The following is a 20,492-nucleotide window of genomic DNA, read 5'->3' on the forward strand; positions in this document are numbered from 1 at the left end:
ACAAAAAAATATAAATAACAGTTCGTATAACTAATAATAAATAACAGTTCTACGAGACTTTCATGTATAATTACGTTACATTACACTACTAAAAATGAACATTAATTAATATTAATTTATAAAAGTGTAATATAACTTAATATTCTATAAATCACGAATTCTTTAAATTAATAATTTTTAGTGTATACATTAATTGCAATAACTGTAATTATACATATTTTTGTTTAATCCCTATTTATTAAAACTTTTTAGATTTTTAGGAAATTTCTGGATAAGTTTTTACTTTCAATATATTTGATATAAAATAAATTTTGTTGGCTGAAACGATTTTATAATTTCATACGTACTCTATATTTTAATACGAGAAGAGTAATTATAGCATATGTCTATATGCATGTATTAATAAATATCTTTTTGTTTAAATTTCCAAAAACGTATAAAAGTTTTTGAATTTGCGTTGATTGGTCATTTTTTAAACTAACTCTGACGTATATTAATCAATTTCCTATTCAATTTTCAGTAACGAATTGGTTACAACAATCTACGTTTTCATAAGAGTTGACGACTTTAATTGGCGTACGAGAGCTGATAAAAGCCAACAGAGTATTCTAGAATTCAGCTTGGATTGTAGTATTAATTATATACATTAAACTCTCGTGACATACATGTGGAAAAATTCTCAAAAAATATTTCAATTACTGTGAATACGTTTTTATAATAAGATTTCAGCAGAAATTGATTTTATAAGTTAAGAATAATAGTGATATTTACAAGTTACACAATAAAATGTTACATAAACTAAGCACTTTACTAAATATCTTGGTAAACAAACGATTTTATTGTGTTGTATAATATTTGAAAATAGCGAGTAATATTGTTTGTAATATTCTCTCTCTCTCTCTCTCTCTTCTTTAATGTAATATACATTTATGAGCACAAAAATTTCTCATAATTTATTAACGTTGCTCGATCATCTTTCTTTAACGCCATATTATCCGTGAAAAAAGCTTATTTCCAAGAAAGATTTATTATACTAAATTTGTGATAGTCATGAAAATATGCACAAATAATTTACTTTGTCAACAACGTCCAATTGATTAAATAACGCACTTTGTATACCATTATTATGCAACTTGCGGACATTCTGAGCAATGAAGGTCTTTTGTCTTCACAAACCTTGTTAAATACACATGCGCTCTTTTGCAGCAATTTTTAATTGCGATATGAAACTGCATAATGAGTTACGAGGCCGCTTCTAGCGCGTTAATTCGTTTTGCGTCAGACGAATTTCAAACAAAATTCAAGCTTGTGTCCACTTTTAAAATAGAAAAGTCTTACATATTTATAATATTAACTTGCAATATTAAAAGTTTGTTTTTTTAAAAAACATTAAATATTTATACAATTACATATTATATACAAAGTGTCTTAAACTCATTTTTATTCATCTTTTATTCATTATTTTATTTACAGTTATTTTAATGGATGGAGACTTTAAATCTCTTTATTAATATAAAAATGTATTATAATATTCTGTAAATATTAAAATCTATTTAATGAGAACATTATTTGAACATATTGCTCAAATTTATCTTTTCATGAATATTTTTTATTTAAACATATTTGAATAAATTCAAAATACGTTTTGTATGAAAACAGTTATTTAATATGATATTAATATTGAATTGAACTTATTGTTACAGGACGAGAAGAACCAGTTGCTCATCACGAATCTCTGGCTGAAACTGGTAAGTCTTCAAAGATCTTCCGAAGTTTACGAAGGAAATAAAACTAGCCGCGATGTCTTTTCAATTGATAGCTGCCACTTACACGAACAGCACAAAATTCGTGGGAAATGCTTCAGTCATTTTTTAAAAGATCTTTGTTTATAAGTTAATTGAACGAGTAGTCCTGATAGACTTGTAGTTGTTCGAGGTAATCCAATTTATATCGTGTTACTACATTGCCCGGTTTTATCCGGTTGTTCCAAAAATATTCTCGTGGAATGGTCACATCACGTAAATCGAATAGTGTAAAAAGGCGTGAAATAAAATATCATTATGAATTACGTGTGTGTACATACTCTTGTTATGAGATTGCACCATATACTTTATGTTTATCAACGTTTTTATTTTGTCGTAAAATCGTTATGACATATAATTATAACGTTTTTGTTACATGAACAATTCCGCATACAGCTCGATATCTATCATACAAAGCATTACACAATTTAACTCTCCACTGACAATATTGTTTTTTAAGGGACAGATAATTTTTTATGAATATTAATTATGAATATTAATAAAATGGATAGATAGCAGAGTTCGATATAAAAAAGAAACCTCTTAAAAAGACCTGAATAATATTGAGATTGTGTGTGTGCAAAGATATCAGTATTCAGTTACTTATTCCATTGCAAGATTGAAAATTTCATATTGCTGAATAAGAATTAATCATTTATAATTTATTTAATCGTTAATGTAAGGTAATTGGATCCAATATGGGCGTATACTCAAAACGTCCTATTCACTATTTATAGATAATTGTACATAATTAATTCACAAACAGCAGTAGTAGCTTATGCAGGTTATTCGTTTGACTTGATTGCATCAGTTTATTGCTCAATTTGTTCATTCTGTTATCGTCAATAAAACAAAATGTAGAATGTAGTAGTGGTAATGTAATATTTTGTAGATAAGTAATTGTTTCCTATATAACACTACCTAAAAATGGTTATTAATTTCAGTAGTTTATGTTATAATAGCTTTGCATTCATACTTTACAATATTGTATATGTAGTTTATATTTTTTTGATATTATAATCAAAGAAACGAAATTATTTCTAAGATAGAACCAATATAACCAAGCTGTAAGCATATTGCATATACACATCGATTGTAACGTTCTGTTTTTGTATTTTTGTTACTCCAGATGAATTCTAATTCACCTGTTAAACATTGAAAATAGATAAAGAGATAAGTAAAAGTAAACATGTCCATTGTTTGGAAAATAGTTTTTGTGTATTCTTATATATCAATAAACATATGTATTAATGAATTTATAATCTTATTATATATAAAATTATTATATATAAAAGTAATATTGTGTGGCTCATTTTGTATTCCATTTTTTTTAAATTTTTTTTCCAAAAAAGGAAAAATATATATTTAGATTATATTAAGTGATAAAAGGGTCATATTAGGTTTAGGATTACTTCATAAAAGAATGTTTAATTTTTATATATTAAAAATTAACAATCTCTAAAGGCTCAACGAACTAATAATTTCAAATATAGAATATCTGTGTAAGGGCAATGAGCCTACCATGCCTATCGATGCAAAGCAGATTATATTGTTCAAACTTTACATTAAATACAAGAGTTGTTTTGACGTATTACCATATAGATATCTGATATAATTAAAAAATGAAATGTTAACAAAACCCATCTTTTTGCCCGCGTAATTTAAAAATTAAAAATTAACAAAATCTTTAAAGGTTCAATAAATTAATAATTTTAAATAGAATATCTACATAAGGGCAATAAACGTATTATATTGGTGCAAAACAATTAAATTACGCGGGCGAAAAGATGCGTTTTGTTAACATTTCATTTTTTTTAATTATGTCACATATTTGTATGGTAATGATATATCAAAACAATTTTTGTATGTAATGTAAAGTTTGAACAATATAATCTGTTTCGCACCGTGCTAGGCTCATTGTCCTTATATAAATATTCTATTTAATATATTAAATTGTTTTGTTCTCGTTTTCGTTTTTTTAATAAACAAGCACGATGTATTTGGATTTAAAAAACACTAAAATTTTCAAAATTGAAATATCTTTTATTATTAAACGTTTGTTTTGTAAAGATTTTTTATGCGTAAACATTTTAAATATTGCTACTTTTTTCAAATTTTACCTATATATAAATATTTGAATATATGTCTTATATTTTTTATTAATATTCCCTCTTATGTGAAATATTTCCTCTTTTGAATATAACCACTAATTTCCAATTTTGGACTCGACAAAAAAATTAGAAAAAAAATCACAAAGCTTAGCAAGGGCTTATAGAGTCCGGTTATCTTATTTCAAGACATGTGTTAGGAAAACGTCGGGGTAACCAGGTAACGTAACGAGGTCGGATCGGATTTTTATCGGCATCCGAACTATTAATAGAATCGCTGCAACAGGTTACTGCCAGAGCACGGGGAGCGAGGGTGCGTCCTTATTAGGATTGCGACAATGTTTTCTTGAGAGAGAGAGCGCTCGGCTTCCGATCTGCTCGCTTCCGACGCACGAAAGCGCTCGCCGTTGTTTATTTTTTCCGGCTTATAGGACGGCTTACGCAAGTTCAATCCCGCACGAGCTCATGCGAGCTTTGCAATGACCTAAATTCAAAACATTGACGATTCTACCAACGATCGTTTTCGGTTTGATTGACGGATTGCACCGCATCGGACACGTGGAGCCCCTTCGGCGCATCTGACAATTCCAACAACGACGCTGATGGCGAAGGTCGTGATCGTTACGCTATTGATTGGCCCTAATCTCGCTCAGCACGACCTTAATCTTTTGTCACTGCGAATTAATATTCCGGATTTTCTCGACAAGACTTCCGTTTTTATCTCAATACAATGCCATCAACGTTAAATTAATCCTTTAAGGACGGCATTTTGTCAGAAAAAGAACAGCTTCTTTATTCATTTTACTCCAAAATGTCTTGAATAATCTGTGGATATTTTATCGATATAGTCTTTTGGTAAGTTGAAGTGAAATAACCAGACTCTACAGGTTTACTTAAGCTTTGTAATCTTTTTCTAATTTTTTGATAAATTAAAATTGAAAAAACTGATGATTAGATTCAAAAGAGGAAACATTTTTGAGCATTAAACAACTATCTTGAAACTTTCAAATATTTACATAAATACACTAAAGATTTGAAAAAAGTAGCATTTAGGTCATATTGAGTATACATGTAAATATATGAAAATGTGTCATTTTTTTAAATATTTGCAGAATTGGTTCCTCTTTTACACATATACCTAATGTGACCTAAATATATGTTTTTCTCTTTTTTAATATAAATTTATAAAAAATGTAAGAGAAATGGAAAATAAAGTAATTAATGTTGCTTTTATAAAATTATAAGTTTATTAATATATTGAAATTAATATATTGAATTATTAAATTATGTATTGAAATATTTATTGATATGTATATAATATTATTACAAAAACAATAACCCATATTATAAATATCGTCTTTTTGAAATATATCCACAGACCAAAGAAGATGACCACAATAAGGATTGAAATGTTTAGAATTAAAATTTGATGATTGTTTCATTAGTCACAAAAATTGTTTCTAGTCACAAAAATCGCATCAAATAATTAGCGCGGTTCTAATAGTTCATTTTTTTGTACATTAAAAACATTATTCTCTTTACATTCTCTTTTCAATAAACAAATGCAATTAAGTCAGCCTGCACTGACTTACTAATGCTATCTGTTAAATTTGTCGTGTAATTTAATTACTCACAAACAACGAGTTGATTGTATTGGGTATACTAAACAATATATAAGATCCGATTATCTTGCTGCTATATTTTAATATTCCATGCTACATACATCTCCATTTTCAGTTCTTAAATATAACTAATCTACAGTTCCGGAAATTCATCCCGAATTTATTCAAAATTTAATTTTAAAGTGAACAGTGCAACATTCACGTCTAGAGGATGAACTCCTTAATCGCCTTAATGCATCACGTTTCCATAGTTTTTATTACAGATTAAATATATTTTAACATACGTGGAAAAAAAGGTAAAGTATCTAAAAATTTAGTTAGTCACAGATCTGAAAATAATTTTATTGACTTGTCAAAATAATTATATAGGATGCTCAAGCTGATTGCTACAATGTAAAGACTTTTTACAACATATCTTATTGCCCATCATGCTTGTTTCCTACGTAATTATTTTGATGATCTAACAAAGTTATTTTCAGATCTGTATCCAGCTAAATCTTTAGATACTTTAGCAAAATCGTTTCTTTTGTGTAATTGATATAGGTATGTTTTTCTTGCAATGTAATATTTTTCTGGAATGTTATTCCACGGTATTTGATAAGTAAATGTATAAACATTTGCAATTTCGAGGCTTCTTACTACTATGCCAAGATAGAAACGTCAGTTTCCTTCAGTTTAATCTTTCCTTCGTGTCTCATGATGGCCAATACATACGGAAGTAACACGCAGCTGCATGTGACTTAAAATGCCGATACGTTTGCAAATATAAATCATGCAGATATTCAAAGAACATTCGACATCCGTGAGTATTGATATGATGTTGTATATTTCCTGGTAGCGTCGCTATCAGATACACTTGTGTCGAATGCAAATAGAGAGCTAAAATTAAATCTATCTTCTAGGAAGAACGGAATACATTTTACTTTTCCATGTTCAAAATGCATAGATTGTATCTCTCTCTCTGCAATATTGAGAGATAGCTGAATGGTTTTATCTAGATATAATAGAGGTCTACAAGAAAAAAAAAACGTTTGTACTTTTCAGAAAAACTATAATTTTTTCTTCAGTAGCCTCTGAATAACAGGAACGTGATATTTAATTGGCTTAATTTGTAAATGATTTATACGATGTTATACTCTAACACAGTTCGCACGAATGCTGCAAACGCATTCGACACTCGCAATCACGTCGCCAGAAATTATTAACTTAATCTGTACGAGTAGTTTATTAAATCATGCGCAGCACATGCAATATTTCATTTTTAGACCAAAACGTTATCACTTTACGTTGCGAGCAATACTATTACTCGCATATAAATTGGAAAAATATAAGACCATAATCAAAAGATTCTATTTATATGTCAGAAGCGATTATCTTCAATGCATTCACACTCGCTCATAAAGCAATTTCGATTCATGTTTTCAACCCGAGGGAACAATGTTTTATTAATGTTTTGATTGCAAACTAAGTGATGAATCAATTTAATACATCAATCTTTGTCACAGTAAAACATTGTAAATAAAACTTATACGTTACTCCTGCATAACGTTGATAGCATGAAATTCACTATATCCTTTAATATGATTCGTATAATTATTATTGTAAATTTATTACTATAATTTACAATATTATTAATAATTTAATTGTATATTATTGCTCATGATTATACGAATCATGTCTAAAATATCTAGATGATATAAGATTGACATATAGGGGAAATCGGAGCACCATGGATCACGGGATACCATGGGGGTCATCGATTGTTTAACATCATTTAGAATGTTTAAATTAATACTACTGGTACAGTACAACTGTTACTTCGTTGCTCGTACTTTTTATCTAAGTAGCAGTGATTAAATTCCGTCGTATCGAAAAGCATCAATCATTAATGGTTTCCGTGGTGCAATAGTAATTTTTTAACCGTGTAAAAGTATTTTAATATCTTTATTGTAGAAGATACATGTATGAAGATAAGGTGCAAGTTTCTGCGCATCTTTTCTTAACTTACTACATTACAAGTAATAATCTAACGTTTATTTTTTATAGTTTTCTATTAAATGTATAATTAAAAAATATAGTTAGGGTATACCATGGGTCATTAAATATTCATGATGAAACGGGACAATACAGAAAATATATATACTAAAAGGGCAGTTTATACTTCTAAGAAATTAATTTTATTTTATTGTAATAAATTTTTTATTTTATATTAAATGATTATTTCTCATTTGTTTTCTTATAACTTTCTATTTTGTTATTTAATAATTATTAGTTTTTAATTATATTTTATTGTATTAGTGACTTTGCTAAGAATGTGTAAATTAATTAAAAATACTTTTTAACTTTCGTCATCATTATTTTTTGTATAATTCTACTATTTTGTGTGCGACTTATGGTACTCCGAATATGGGCATTTTTTTAAAAATATGTTTTTATTTTTTTCTTGAAAACTAATACAATAAATATTTACTAAATACATTTGTTAAATTTTAAAATATGCATTATGCTTTAATTATAAAAAAAATGATACACAAATTTTGATATTTCGATGTGCTTTTAAGAATTTGAATTTTTGTGACTGATGGTGCCCTGGTCTCCCTTATAGTTAAATGAATATGGATATTACCCGTTTTATATTGCCTTGCACCAAACTGTCGGTGTGCATATCTCATATCAAGCGTGCACTTTGTCATTTTATCTTAGTGACTGAGTGACGGGATGATCGATGATAAAATTTATGTAAAAATGAAATTCGTGGAAACATGGTGCGACGAGATGGCGCGGCGTTGCATTTCGCCTCATCGCCTCTCTCGCGCATCGAAACTCAGAAAGGAAATGCATTTACATAATTTTCGCCGTGGCTGAAGGAATACAACTAGAGCAAACGGTATTGCAAAAGCATCGGCAAGAACACGCGCAAAGTATCTTGCGAGCGGAACACGTTCTGGATGTATCGTAATCTGCACAACTATCCCGAGGCGTCTGGCAATTTCTTCCAATAGATGGGTGATAGTTGCGCGCTAGACTGGCGAAATGGCTGCCCAGGGATTCCATGGACTATCGGATAATGGAGATACCGTGTTCGTATCATTTAGGTATCTTCCTTTGGACGATATAGTGCAGTATTAGGGATGGAGAGCTATTCGATGACCATTGAAATACCATACGTGGAATTTTTCGTAGATCTTAAGGAGACTCTTTCATTTCTACATATGCACTGAACTGTTTCACAGTCCAACGATCAATTATGATGTTAATGCGCCGTTCTGAAATGTTTCTACGATTGACGAGTGCATTTATTTATAACGCCTATCTGATGTTTATATTACCATGTTTATACGTAAGCAATCCTTTACACATATGTCAGACAGGCTTCGCGAGTTCCATTACTGCTGTGGGGACGATAAATCACGTGAGGTAAAAATAATGTATAGGTGCACATAGGGTTCTCGGGCAGTGGTGTGCTTTACTACGTGCTAAGAGTGGAAACCAGTGCAACTTGGGCGACATAAAATATAAAACTTCGCGCCAAGGACGATGTATTACGTGTAAGTGCATCAGTATGCGAATCACATTTGAAGCGTGACTAATGCGACTTCTTGCGAATGTTAGTACGCGTGTCAAAAGAGAAACGAACTTATTTAACTTCCTTCAAAAAACAGGAATTATTTAGGAATTAGTAACAAAATTTAAAACAAGCAGCCTTAATTTGAGTTTGTGTCTAGATCCTCTGAATATCTTAAGAATATTTTACACGTATTTTTAATAAAATTAAAAAATTATGAAAAGGTCACAGATTTTTTCTATATTATATTTGTGAAAGTAATCCAAAGCGTTTGGCGACAATTTAGAATCTGGATTAAAATTATTTCAATAAGTAGTATTTTTTAAAAAATTAAGATAAAATGAGAAAATGTTCACTTAAATTATAAAATTGTATTGCTAAATATAATATTGAGTATTAGATTATTTTATATGTATATAACATGTAAAAATAATATTCATTTTTATACAGTAAATCTAAATTTTTAATTTCAGAGAGTCATTTTTTGAAAAAATTACACTTAAAGAATGATACATCCTTAAACTTCTGTGAACGGCATTGGCTTGTTACGAAAAAATTGTTTTACTGATTTTGCTAAAAAATTTCTTATAATTGAAAAATCGATATATATACATATTAATATATATTTACATTATATACATATATATGATGCATAGCTTTTCTAGCGGTTACAAGTCTTATATTTTAGTGTCAATGCTCTATACATCCATCTTCAATTCAAAGTAACAAATCTGCATAGATCCCGAAGTTATCCCGAATTTAATTTTAAAATGAACGTTGCAAATATTCCAATACTTGCCCCTAGAGGATTAATATGTCAATAATTTCAAAAGATTTATCCTCTCCAAACTCCAAGAGATTTGTTGCTTCTGATCTATCTAACATTATTTAAATCTCATAAAATAATATTTTGTCATTGATAGAATAGTATTAAAACGACTAATCTTCTAACGTCTCTATTCAAGTTATACAAATTTCTTTGCACGAGAAAATCCATGATTATTGCAAAGTTCTCTGTCCTGATGTAACTCTTTGCTCGATTCTAGGAAAGAGAGCACTCGAGCAAGAAGAACACTAGTGAGTCTTGGTGAGCTTTAATGGGCCAACCGGTATTATGAGCGAAGTCAGAATCTCCTTCCATCATAGCGGGAGTTATTTCTTTTTCCCTTTTCGGCCTCATGTACCGCATCTTTTCGTTCTCCATCTTCCGCACCCGACGCGTCTCACGGTTTCTCCACTTCGTACCGTGCACTTAGGCGAGTTCATTCACTCGGTACAATCCACTTGGGATTCGAAAATGCGGAAAGAAATGATTTACACACACGCAAATCGTGGAGATACAAAAAGTTTGGATGCTTCTAGGACGAGTTTTTTATTTTTGAAATAATCACGGAAAAAATACTGGAAATTCTCAAAAATATAGATAGTACAGATTCTCTTTGTTTCAAAGAAAAGCAAATCTATCAAAATGATGGTACATATCTGGTTTAACTTTGTAAGCGGATTCCATATTTGCTTTTTGTATCAAATATTTGGAATTGGAAAATTGAAATAAAAAAAATTTGCACAGCAATGTACACCTTTGTATAATATTTTTTTCTTTAAGTAAAACAAAATGATTTTTAAATGTAAATGGATAAAAAATGGACACCAATAATTTCGTCTAAAACTTCCTGACGCAGAAAATCGCAAAGAAGTAGATTGGAGGTGACAGTTTGCATTTCACACAGTTTACGTCTGATCTTTTTAGGAAACTTTTAACAACGAATTCCAAATAAAGATTAAAAAGATACGAAAAATACATTTACGATAAGTTTTAGATTAAAGTTCGATTTAGCCATTAATGGGTACTGCACACCTGAAAGTTTCAATCATAAATAATCCAACTGTGCTACTTATCGAGAGGAAAGTTTCTAGTATCTTAATTAAACACGTCAAATTATACTACCCTTTTTGTATGCACTAATTATGAGGACTCTCGATCAAGTAGCGCTATTTATTATCCATTAAATATAATTGCTTAATTAAGCGTACAGTAAGAGATGAAGCGATCACTCGATATCAATTTTACGCCGATTTAATTTTCAATGCTTGCGCGATACCTTATCTTTTGTTTTTAGCGTGAACAAGAACTCGTTCATGAAAGATCTTGCAATATGCGGTATTGTATATGAAAAGGCTGTATCGATTTGGGTAGAGAGTAACGCGGTGTAAAAGAACGCTGGTACGATATGCGGGTAGCTTTCAATAGCTTTCGCATACTGATTAGGAATAGATTTCCCTTGCCATGTAAATGCAGCTATCGGACCTACAATATTCGTGGGACATTGTTTACGAACCGCTGAGGGTCTCTTGACAAAAAGAAAGGTTTTGGATACATATCTTTAAAAAATGCCAATATCATCTGGATCGTTTCAATTGGCATTTTATGAATTGTGAACGGCCGTCACGTATCGACTTACTTTTAATCCCGCCACTGCCTTAATCAATACCATGCCATATTTCCGCAAATTAATTGCAGCGCTCACGATATCGGGGTACCTCGTTTTAATTACGCTTTTTCTCCGCGTTCTTTTATATCGAAAAAAAGAATTATTTGGCATTAAAAGGTACGCGTATTATTGAATTATTAATTAGGTCACTGTAAAATTCATTGCAAATTTGAGTGATCTCGTTCGTCTTTAAAGCTTGAAAATGAAAGAAGCATTACAAATCTTTTTAGAAATCATAATTGAATTTAATCACGAAAAATAATTTACATGTTACTTCAAAAAGATATTTTTTTAATTATTGTACATTATTTGAAACTAAAATATTTTTTAAATAATTTTTTAGGTTTTGTAAAAAATAGAAATAATGTTAATGCTCGACTATAAAGTAATAATAAAAAGATATTTCTTTTTTTCATTTAAAAATTAATACATATATTGTAGAAATAATTATAATACAAGACTCTATTAATATTTATCCGAGACTGAATATTTAAAATTCCGAGTCAATCGCTTACACAAATTTTCCAAGACCTATATAAATCAGGGGATATCTTCTCTAAATACGAAAATCTTAAGCTCAGCTTTATGCATTCCTTTCGCTTTGTATCATAGAGTATAACAAGATCTTCGCTTAAGGGGATTAAGACTGAATGAAGATCAAAGATATAGATCTGGAAAGTTTAATGGTTAGATTGTCCTTTAAATGAAAGGTTAAAGCTCCGTTACCAATTTCGTACCCCCAGAGGTGCTTTAGACTTCTAATATTTAATTTGATTTACTAAATCTCACTTTAGAAAATCTAATTTGCAATAGAATCCTATTATAATTTTGTGTGCTGTATAATGTAGGAAACATATTTAGAGAATTATCGATATATAGAATGATTTCAACAAGATATCAGATACTAATAATATAATTTATTTACATTTGATATTTAATTATACTTAATTATCATATTATATTTAATGATTTATATCTAGTAATTTATATTCTTTAGAGAGCCTTTTATTATTTTTTAAATCATATTTAGCCATAGATTAATCATTGACTAAAATTGGTAATCATTTATCGGTGCTATTGTCATAACATTTTTCTTTGTTAATATTTTTACATAATACAATGTAATATTCAATATAACATTATTATATTCACTTAAAATAGAAAATAGTTCACTTAAATAATTTAACAAACACGCTAAATTACTTAGCGGTATATTTTTTATTAGCTATTTACTAATGTATTTTTTAAATTTACAATTACTATATACAATTGTGTATGTTCTACGTAATTTTCCTCGCAACCTTTGCTATTCACGTTTTACCTCTTTATTTTCCCGAAAAATAAAAAATTTAAAGAATTATGAAATAAATATCATTTTTCTCGTTATACATTTGCTATTCTTACGTCAATGAGGTTACAATCTTTTAACAAAGATATTTCCGGACTTAAACAATAGATACGCATATATTTCCTCAAATTCCTCTTCTTGTATAAATCCATCCATAGCTGGAAACGATGTTTCTACTATTTCTCCGACACAAGCTTTGAGTACACCAGCGACCAACGAGCGGAATATTTGCCGAAGTCGGCGGGTACGCCCAACTGTAATGTTCCAGCTATCCTATATCCCACGCGAACAATTTCAATTATCTTTTGTGTGGAATTCGCGAGTAACAATCAGAAAAGGTCCAAGGAAAAAGCTCTGAGCAAAAACATACTCTGTGAAAACAACTATTTTTTAATCGAATTGTTAAAGATAGTAATCTTTTTTTTTTACTGATGGCACTATATCAAATTGAAATACTTCTTTAATAAGTTTTTTAAATTTATAATTACTTAAATTACTACATGCAATCATGTATTAACTTGCATATTTTTAGAAATAAAAAGATTACGTTTATATTATTAATTTAAAGATCAAGTTCGCGCTAGTTTGTATTCATTAACAATGCAAGAAAGGAAAGTAGGAATTTCTATTTTTATATAATTTCTATTTTTGATAATTGCATAATGCTATCGAAATGTCTGTTTCCGACAAATTTGCTGTCGATTTATATTCAATTGAGCCGATTTATGAATTTAACGCGCATATTTGCTTATGCAATGCTGGGATCAGCATTTTTAACAATATTCACGATTTAAAATATATGAAAAGAAAAATTTGACTAATATTTTGTTTTTTCAAATAAAAATTAAATCTAACGCTAATAAAGTTTTTCTATAGAACTATATACTATTATTATTTTTATTCGTATTTTTTTATATTTCCAGAATATACATGCAATTGAGAGCAAATTAGCCAATTTTTCAAGAGTTAGGCTGCTTCTTCGAAGGACTCTCGTTAAAAGCTTGCAATGCAAAGGCATATTTTATGCGAAATATGAATTATTTAGATTTCACCTAGCAGTGGCTGAATAAAGTAGGTCTATAATGACGATGTCTGTAAATATTTTCTTAGCACATTTAAAAGTGCCTAAGTATCTATACAAGATTTGTTTATTATACATCTTCCAAATTAAGATTATAAATTAAGATATATTTCTCACGTTAAGATTCTTATTAAACTTAGTATATAAGATTCTTATTGTTTTTAAATTAAACATCTTTAAATTAAATTGTAGAATGTATGATAAAAGATAATGTCAATTTTATTAAAAGATTGCTACTTTTATAGAAATTTTTTGAAATATTTTTAGAATTAGATCCTAGTTTATATAATATACGTTAAATGTTTATCTGCAGTTAGCAATTTTGTTCAAGCAAATAATTAAAAATTATTATAGATTTATATTCTCATCAATTATTTAATTTTTATTATTTCATTTTTTTACTTTGTACTAAAGTAGATTTCGATGAAATTAAAAAGTTCCATTTTAGTACATTAAATACCTAAAATTATTTTATATACATATAAAAAAAGACGCCAAAATAAATGAAGTTTATTCTCGTCTCTGAGAGCTTCTTACACCGTGTAACGAACTGAGGATTAAAGAAAAAGATATCAAATAAAATACAAGTCAAGATAGTTAATTAATCCTGGAAGCACATTATTACGAAAGATCAGAATGCGAGCGCAAAGTCGTTTTCAGCCAAGCAGTTGAATTCTTCTCAATGAAGAAGCTTTCTCATTTGTTGAGCTCGTTCATTATTTCCTATATGAAGTTAACGAATTGGAATAAAATTTCAAACGTCTTGCTTACTTTAAAAATATTTGCGATTCCAGATTGTAATATTAATGTTATTGTGCCAAAACCATTAACATTCTGGTTACATTTTTCGCAATAATAAGTACCTTGCAGATTTTAAAATGTTCTATGTAGTAGCGTCACACACATTACCAAATCGACTATCAATTTTTTTGTGATATTATTATTTCAGTTTCAATTTATGATTGCGTTTCAAGTACGACAATAAGCAACGCGTAGTTTGAAAAAACTGAAAGATGTATTTAAAGTTTTTATACAAAAATATTAGGGATTAGATTTAGTTTCAATCATATATACATATATATATATTAACCCTTTTCTTATTTGATTCAATTACGTCTCTATTTAAAGAGGAAATAACAGAGTGGCCTAAATACGAATATAGCCTATTAAAAATAGTCTATTGAAATAGTTGTTTAAATATGAGCTAGCAATCGAAATAATCCATTTAATGTTAATATAGACACGAATCTAAAATTTACACAGATCAGAACACACGTATCTGAAATGTACACGTGCATTATACGGATCCTAGGACAGAGTTGATTACGGTGTTATCGTCGTGGTTACAGTTACATGCGGTCCGGGTTACTATCACGAATCCACCTCGCATGTCCGCTGGAGCAAGAAGGGTGCTCCTTACACCAGGGTGCTGTTTTCCGATAAATTCAGGTCGCTTGAGTAATCGAGGGTGCATTAACTAGCTCTCGTCGAAAATTGAGTTACGCCACTAGCTGCTGGTACTTCTCTGATCAAAGGGCACGAATGTGTTATAAGCTGTGGGGGGGTAAAATCTCACTGGCTTTAGTGCAAACTCGCATTGTCACGTTGCACGACGAATACTCGTGATTGTCGGAGATTATTCTCGCGCATCCAAACTAGCGAGATCGTGTACGTATTGCTCCAAAGCAACGGCAAGATGAATAAGACAAACGCGTCAACTTAGAAGTAGATACCTGAGAGGAAGTTTTAAGAGTGTTATCAAGGCACGGACTTTTTCCGCGTGAAAAGAGGAGAACGCGAGGAAGCTGGCATTTAACTTCCGTCGAAGAATTATACGGACGGAAGTGGAATTCAGATGGCTCTCTCTCTCTCTCTCTCTCTCGCTCTCTCTCTCTCTTGGATTGTGTGATTCTCAAGGCCGCAGGCCAAATAGGACAGGGGCCATTCGATTCGAGCAAATTCCGCAGCCATTCGTCAAGGTCTAGCCACTGACAGGCTGTAAACTCCGGGCGCGAAGCGCTCGATCTCCACGTGCCAAGCTCGATTTCACTTTGGCGTGCTTTATATTGGTCCCGAGTTACTCAGCGTTTTTATGAGTCTCCATTTACTTCTCTCTCGTTTGCGTCTTTCACGCTCATCCGTGCGTGTATGTGTTTGTTCCTGTGTGCGCACACGATAAACCTTTCTCTCTCTCTCTCTCTCTCTCTCTCTTTTCGCGCACATTTACAGAGTGAATCTTTCATCTTGATTGCTTTGAATAACCGCTTCGTTGTTTGCGCACGATCGAAGCTTTTTGCAAGCGTACGCGATGCGGGCGCCGATGTAAAAAGAATCTAATAAAGTATCTTCTTTGCTCGTGCTCTGACGGCACAAGTTGCGCGGGACACGTAGGTACTTTGACGGGTTTTGTAGCATTAGCTATGAGAGAACGATGGATCGTGTAACTTTGCGGGTATTAACTCGAAATTGTTACAGTTAATTTTAGATAATGTAATACTATTACGAGATGAAGTCACTTTGATTCCCGATAAATAAGCGAAGTTGAAATTTATATTAATATAAAGCAACAATATTATCATTGCTTTTTGTCATAAAAGAATTGTACATATAAATATAATCACAATATAAATTCAAGATGTTAGCAAACAAGCTACAAATAATTTTGTAAATCAATTAATTCTTTTTGTTTATAAATTGTTGACAATTTAAATTCATTATTTATTTATTTATTCACAAATATATACATCTATTTCATAGATATTTCATATCTCACTGACTTTAATGCAAACTCGCATTGTCACGTTGTACGACGAATGCTGGTGATCGTCAGAGATTATTCTCGTGTATCCAAACTAGCGAGATCGTACACGTGTTTGTTCCAAAGATAGACAGTAAATCTCTGCAAAAATATAGGGTAATTCCGATATATACGAACCTATCAAAAACTTAATTTATTAAGTATTATTTACTATGTTTAAAGTAAATGAACTATATCAATAAAAACTTTGTACTTGTCTATTATTATGAAAAAAATATTAGAAATCCGAAATATTTATATTTCGTATTAAAAAATAAACTTTTTTAAACCCTTGCATTTTTGACGTATATTCCATAGGGGTGGGATATATGGCTACTCATAGGGGGAGGGGGGGGGATATGCTCATAAAAAATTTACAAATAATGCATATAAATAAGACGTAAAATGACACAATAACTTATAAAATGCGTTTATAAAGTTTTATTAAGAAATAAGAATGATAAATATGTATATGAAGTAATAAATAATAATTACAATCTTCCCAGATGTATTACAAGTGTTATGACATGAGGTACATATTTCATGTAATGCTTTTATTGTATTATATATAGTGCACTGAATTCCATCTGTGCACTTTGTATGCTTTGGGCATAAATCCCGTCTGTTAAAAATGCTATATATCCCAAACAGGTGGGATATACAAGACAACAAACTAAACAAAGAATACAAGAACAAAGTACTTGTATTTTGTTATACAACATGCCTTATACAACTGTTATACAACTATTCCTCTCATGTATCACGAAATAATCACTAAATCTTTTGTACGTCCTATAGTAATCATTTTACGTAGATTATAATTTATGAGATGATGCTACTTAACACAATGACAAATCCATTTAACTCACAATAATTTCATTAATATATTAACAGTAAGAAACTGAAATTATTAACACAATACTAATATAACATAAAGATATGTAACAGAGTAGTTGCGTGAAAATTACCTCCACTCCTCCTATTTTTTTTACTTCTGTGGGGTAAATCCTAGCGCGGCGTATTTGCTGAAGATACTCTATACAATTTAAATATTTATGGAGAGAGTGAGGAAAATGCGTACCATACTATTTATTACGGTATCGTAGAATAGTGATAACCATTCATTTCTTGTATCCGATATATATGTATACGCTTAGTGTCGCATTATATATGTATATACATGTGAAAGAACTCACCATTTAAAATATATATCATTTTTGATAATTTTTATGTATAGGAGAATAGAAGAATTACGAACACTTAATGGAAAAGGCCGACAATTATTTATTAAGTAAAAAAATCTTTATTCAAATATCGACTCTTTAAACTATAATAATTAACATTAATATATTATTAATATAAACTATGTATAATTTTAAGCAAAAGACAAATTTAATTTAATATTGTCTCGCGTGGTAACTAATTGCGAACAAAAAATTTTCGTTTTTTTATTTAAAATTATAGTTTATATTGCTAATATTTGAATGTTAATTGCATTGTAATTTAAAACTAAATAATTGAAGTATAAAAATTTTAAATAAAAATTTCTACAAATAAAGAACGATTTTATTGTCTATAAAAATTTAAGTAAATACAAATCAGAAAATAATTTTGTTAGACTATAAAAAAAATTAGGTATAGGAAACTCAAGCATGATGAACAATACTGCAAAAAGTTTTATAACATTTTAGCAATCAGCTCGAGTATTTTATAGTTATTTTGATACTCCAACAAAATTTATTTTTACAGTTGTATATATTTGTCTAAATTTTTAGAGACTTTAGCAAAATTGTTTTTTGCGTGTATTAATCGATGAATAATCTTGGCTTTGTTTAATTGTTCAAGTAGGTGTTTGTAGTTTCTTTACTCTTCCCTGTACGTAACAAGACATGATACATAATTTATAGAATCCGACCGAAACTTTTGCCGAAATTGAACTGAAATACCGAGCTACAGTTAATTTCAATCGAAACTAAAACCAAAATTAAAAAATAGGAATTTTATAAAGGTTATATGTATAGATATGCTCATATATCACATATTTTTTCTTCATAAATATCACAATAATTAAATTTCGACTAAAATCGAAAACCAAAATTTTGATTGTGTGTCAATTTTGGCCAAAGAATATAAGTACTTTTTCTTCATAAACATCATAATTTAATTGTTGAAACAATAATTACACATATTAAAATTAATATTTATGAAGAAGAGCTATATAGTTTTACTCTAAACTGACACATAATGAGTATTTGTTTCTAATTTCGGTAAAAGTTTCGGTCAGACTCTAATTAATTTATGATGATAAATAACATCTTGAGAAAGTTCTCACAGTAAAGCCTCTTCAACAGTTATTATTCTTCTATTATTATAAGGATCAAGTTATTAAGCCTGTTTTTATATGAATGAATCGTGTTTTATGTTTGGAAATATAAAAAGATCAGATATTAGACGGATGTTGTGGAGAATCATTATAAGAGAGACCCTGGGCGAAAATCCTGCGGATAATGCGAAACTTTGGCCGACCCAGTTCCATTCGTGCTGATCGCGATTAATGGACACACCATGTACGCCTCGTGCATCTGTATACGTTATGCGCTAAGGCGAAATGGCGTATTTACCATCAGGGTAAATATACGATACGTGCGCCGCGAACGTGATTAAGGTAGTGCCATGGCAGCGCAGCCTTCTCGAGCCCTGCACGTTACGTTCGTAAATACACTTTTCTGTTTGTTGGTCTAATTTAACCGCAGAGAGCGGGAATAAGTGGAAGAAAGAAAGAAAATAAGGGGAAAAAGAAAAGGGAAGAGGAAGAAAGTTGTGAACGTACATACAATTCGCAACAGCAAATGCGATAACTTCGCTAACGTTGCAAATCTCGGGGATAGAACAATGACGAAAAGGATTAACTGTAAAAAGAGGATTGCATACAGGGAAGAAACTCGCATGCATAAGAGTTAATCTTCGCAATACGAGGCTCGCAGAATCGTAATTTATATTATCACTTTTTTCGCTTTTCTTTTTTTTTTGTTTTTGCTTTTATATTGCCTTTGTCTCACCATTTCGTCTTTTCGTCGCGCAGTTTTACTTCTCCGTTTTTATCCCGCGTTCTTCATACCTAATAACAATAAAGCGACTTTCTCATATTCCGCTACGGGAGTTTAATTAGGTAGCAATGAAAGGTAGATGCACAGCGCGCGGCGTTCCGCGTATTAAAATTAAAATAGAGCCTCGATTCCTCTTAATTATCTGTAACTCTTTAACCTATCTGAATTACAGAAATAGTTGACTCCGCGTTAATAACGGCGCCAATTAAAAACGGTTAAGCCGTAAAAAGAAATAAACGAGCGATTAGACCGCATGTTTCTTGAACGTAAATAATCGTTGACTAACAATTTCTTCGCATAATTAATTAGTGACGCTAATGAAACTTCGCTGCTCTTATAACGTAACGTTTTATTAATGCTACATGAAATACTACCGCGATTACATTATTATTAGTGGCAACCTTGATGAGGTGTAATAAACAAGTAGCATTAATGTCATTTTGTTATAATGCACTGAAAAATGTTTGTACAAGTTTTAGGATAATAAAGATGCTTCTCTCGTGTGTGACATGCTTTTTATTTTATATAATATTGTGTCGATTTATCCATATATATATATATATATATATA

At 30.2% G+C, this 20,492-nt stretch overlaps 1 protein-coding gene across 1 annotated transcript in view; it reads left to right on the top strand.

The window, feature by feature from the left end:
• Positions 1-20,492, top strand: part of LOC108754070 (neuronal acetylcholine receptor subunit alpha-7-like) — a 222,383-nt gene that overhangs the window by 145,922 nt on the left and 55,969 nt on the right. Inside the window, exon 3 of the mRNA XM_018496113.1 lies at positions 1,704-1,748. Coding sequence (XP_018351615.1) covers positions 1,704-1,748 — 45 coding nt within the window. The remainder of the gene's footprint in view (positions 1-1,703; positions 1,749-20,492) is intronic.

The sequence above is a fragment of the Trachymyrmex septentrionalis genome, unplaced genomic scaffold, assembly GCF_001594115.1.
Source record: "Trachymyrmex septentrionalis isolate Tsep2-gDNA-1 unplaced genomic scaffold, Tsep1.0 scaffold75, whole genome shotgun sequence".
Lineage (NCBI taxonomy): Eukaryota > Metazoa > Arthropoda > Insecta > Hymenoptera > Formicidae > Trachymyrmex > Trachymyrmex septentrionalis.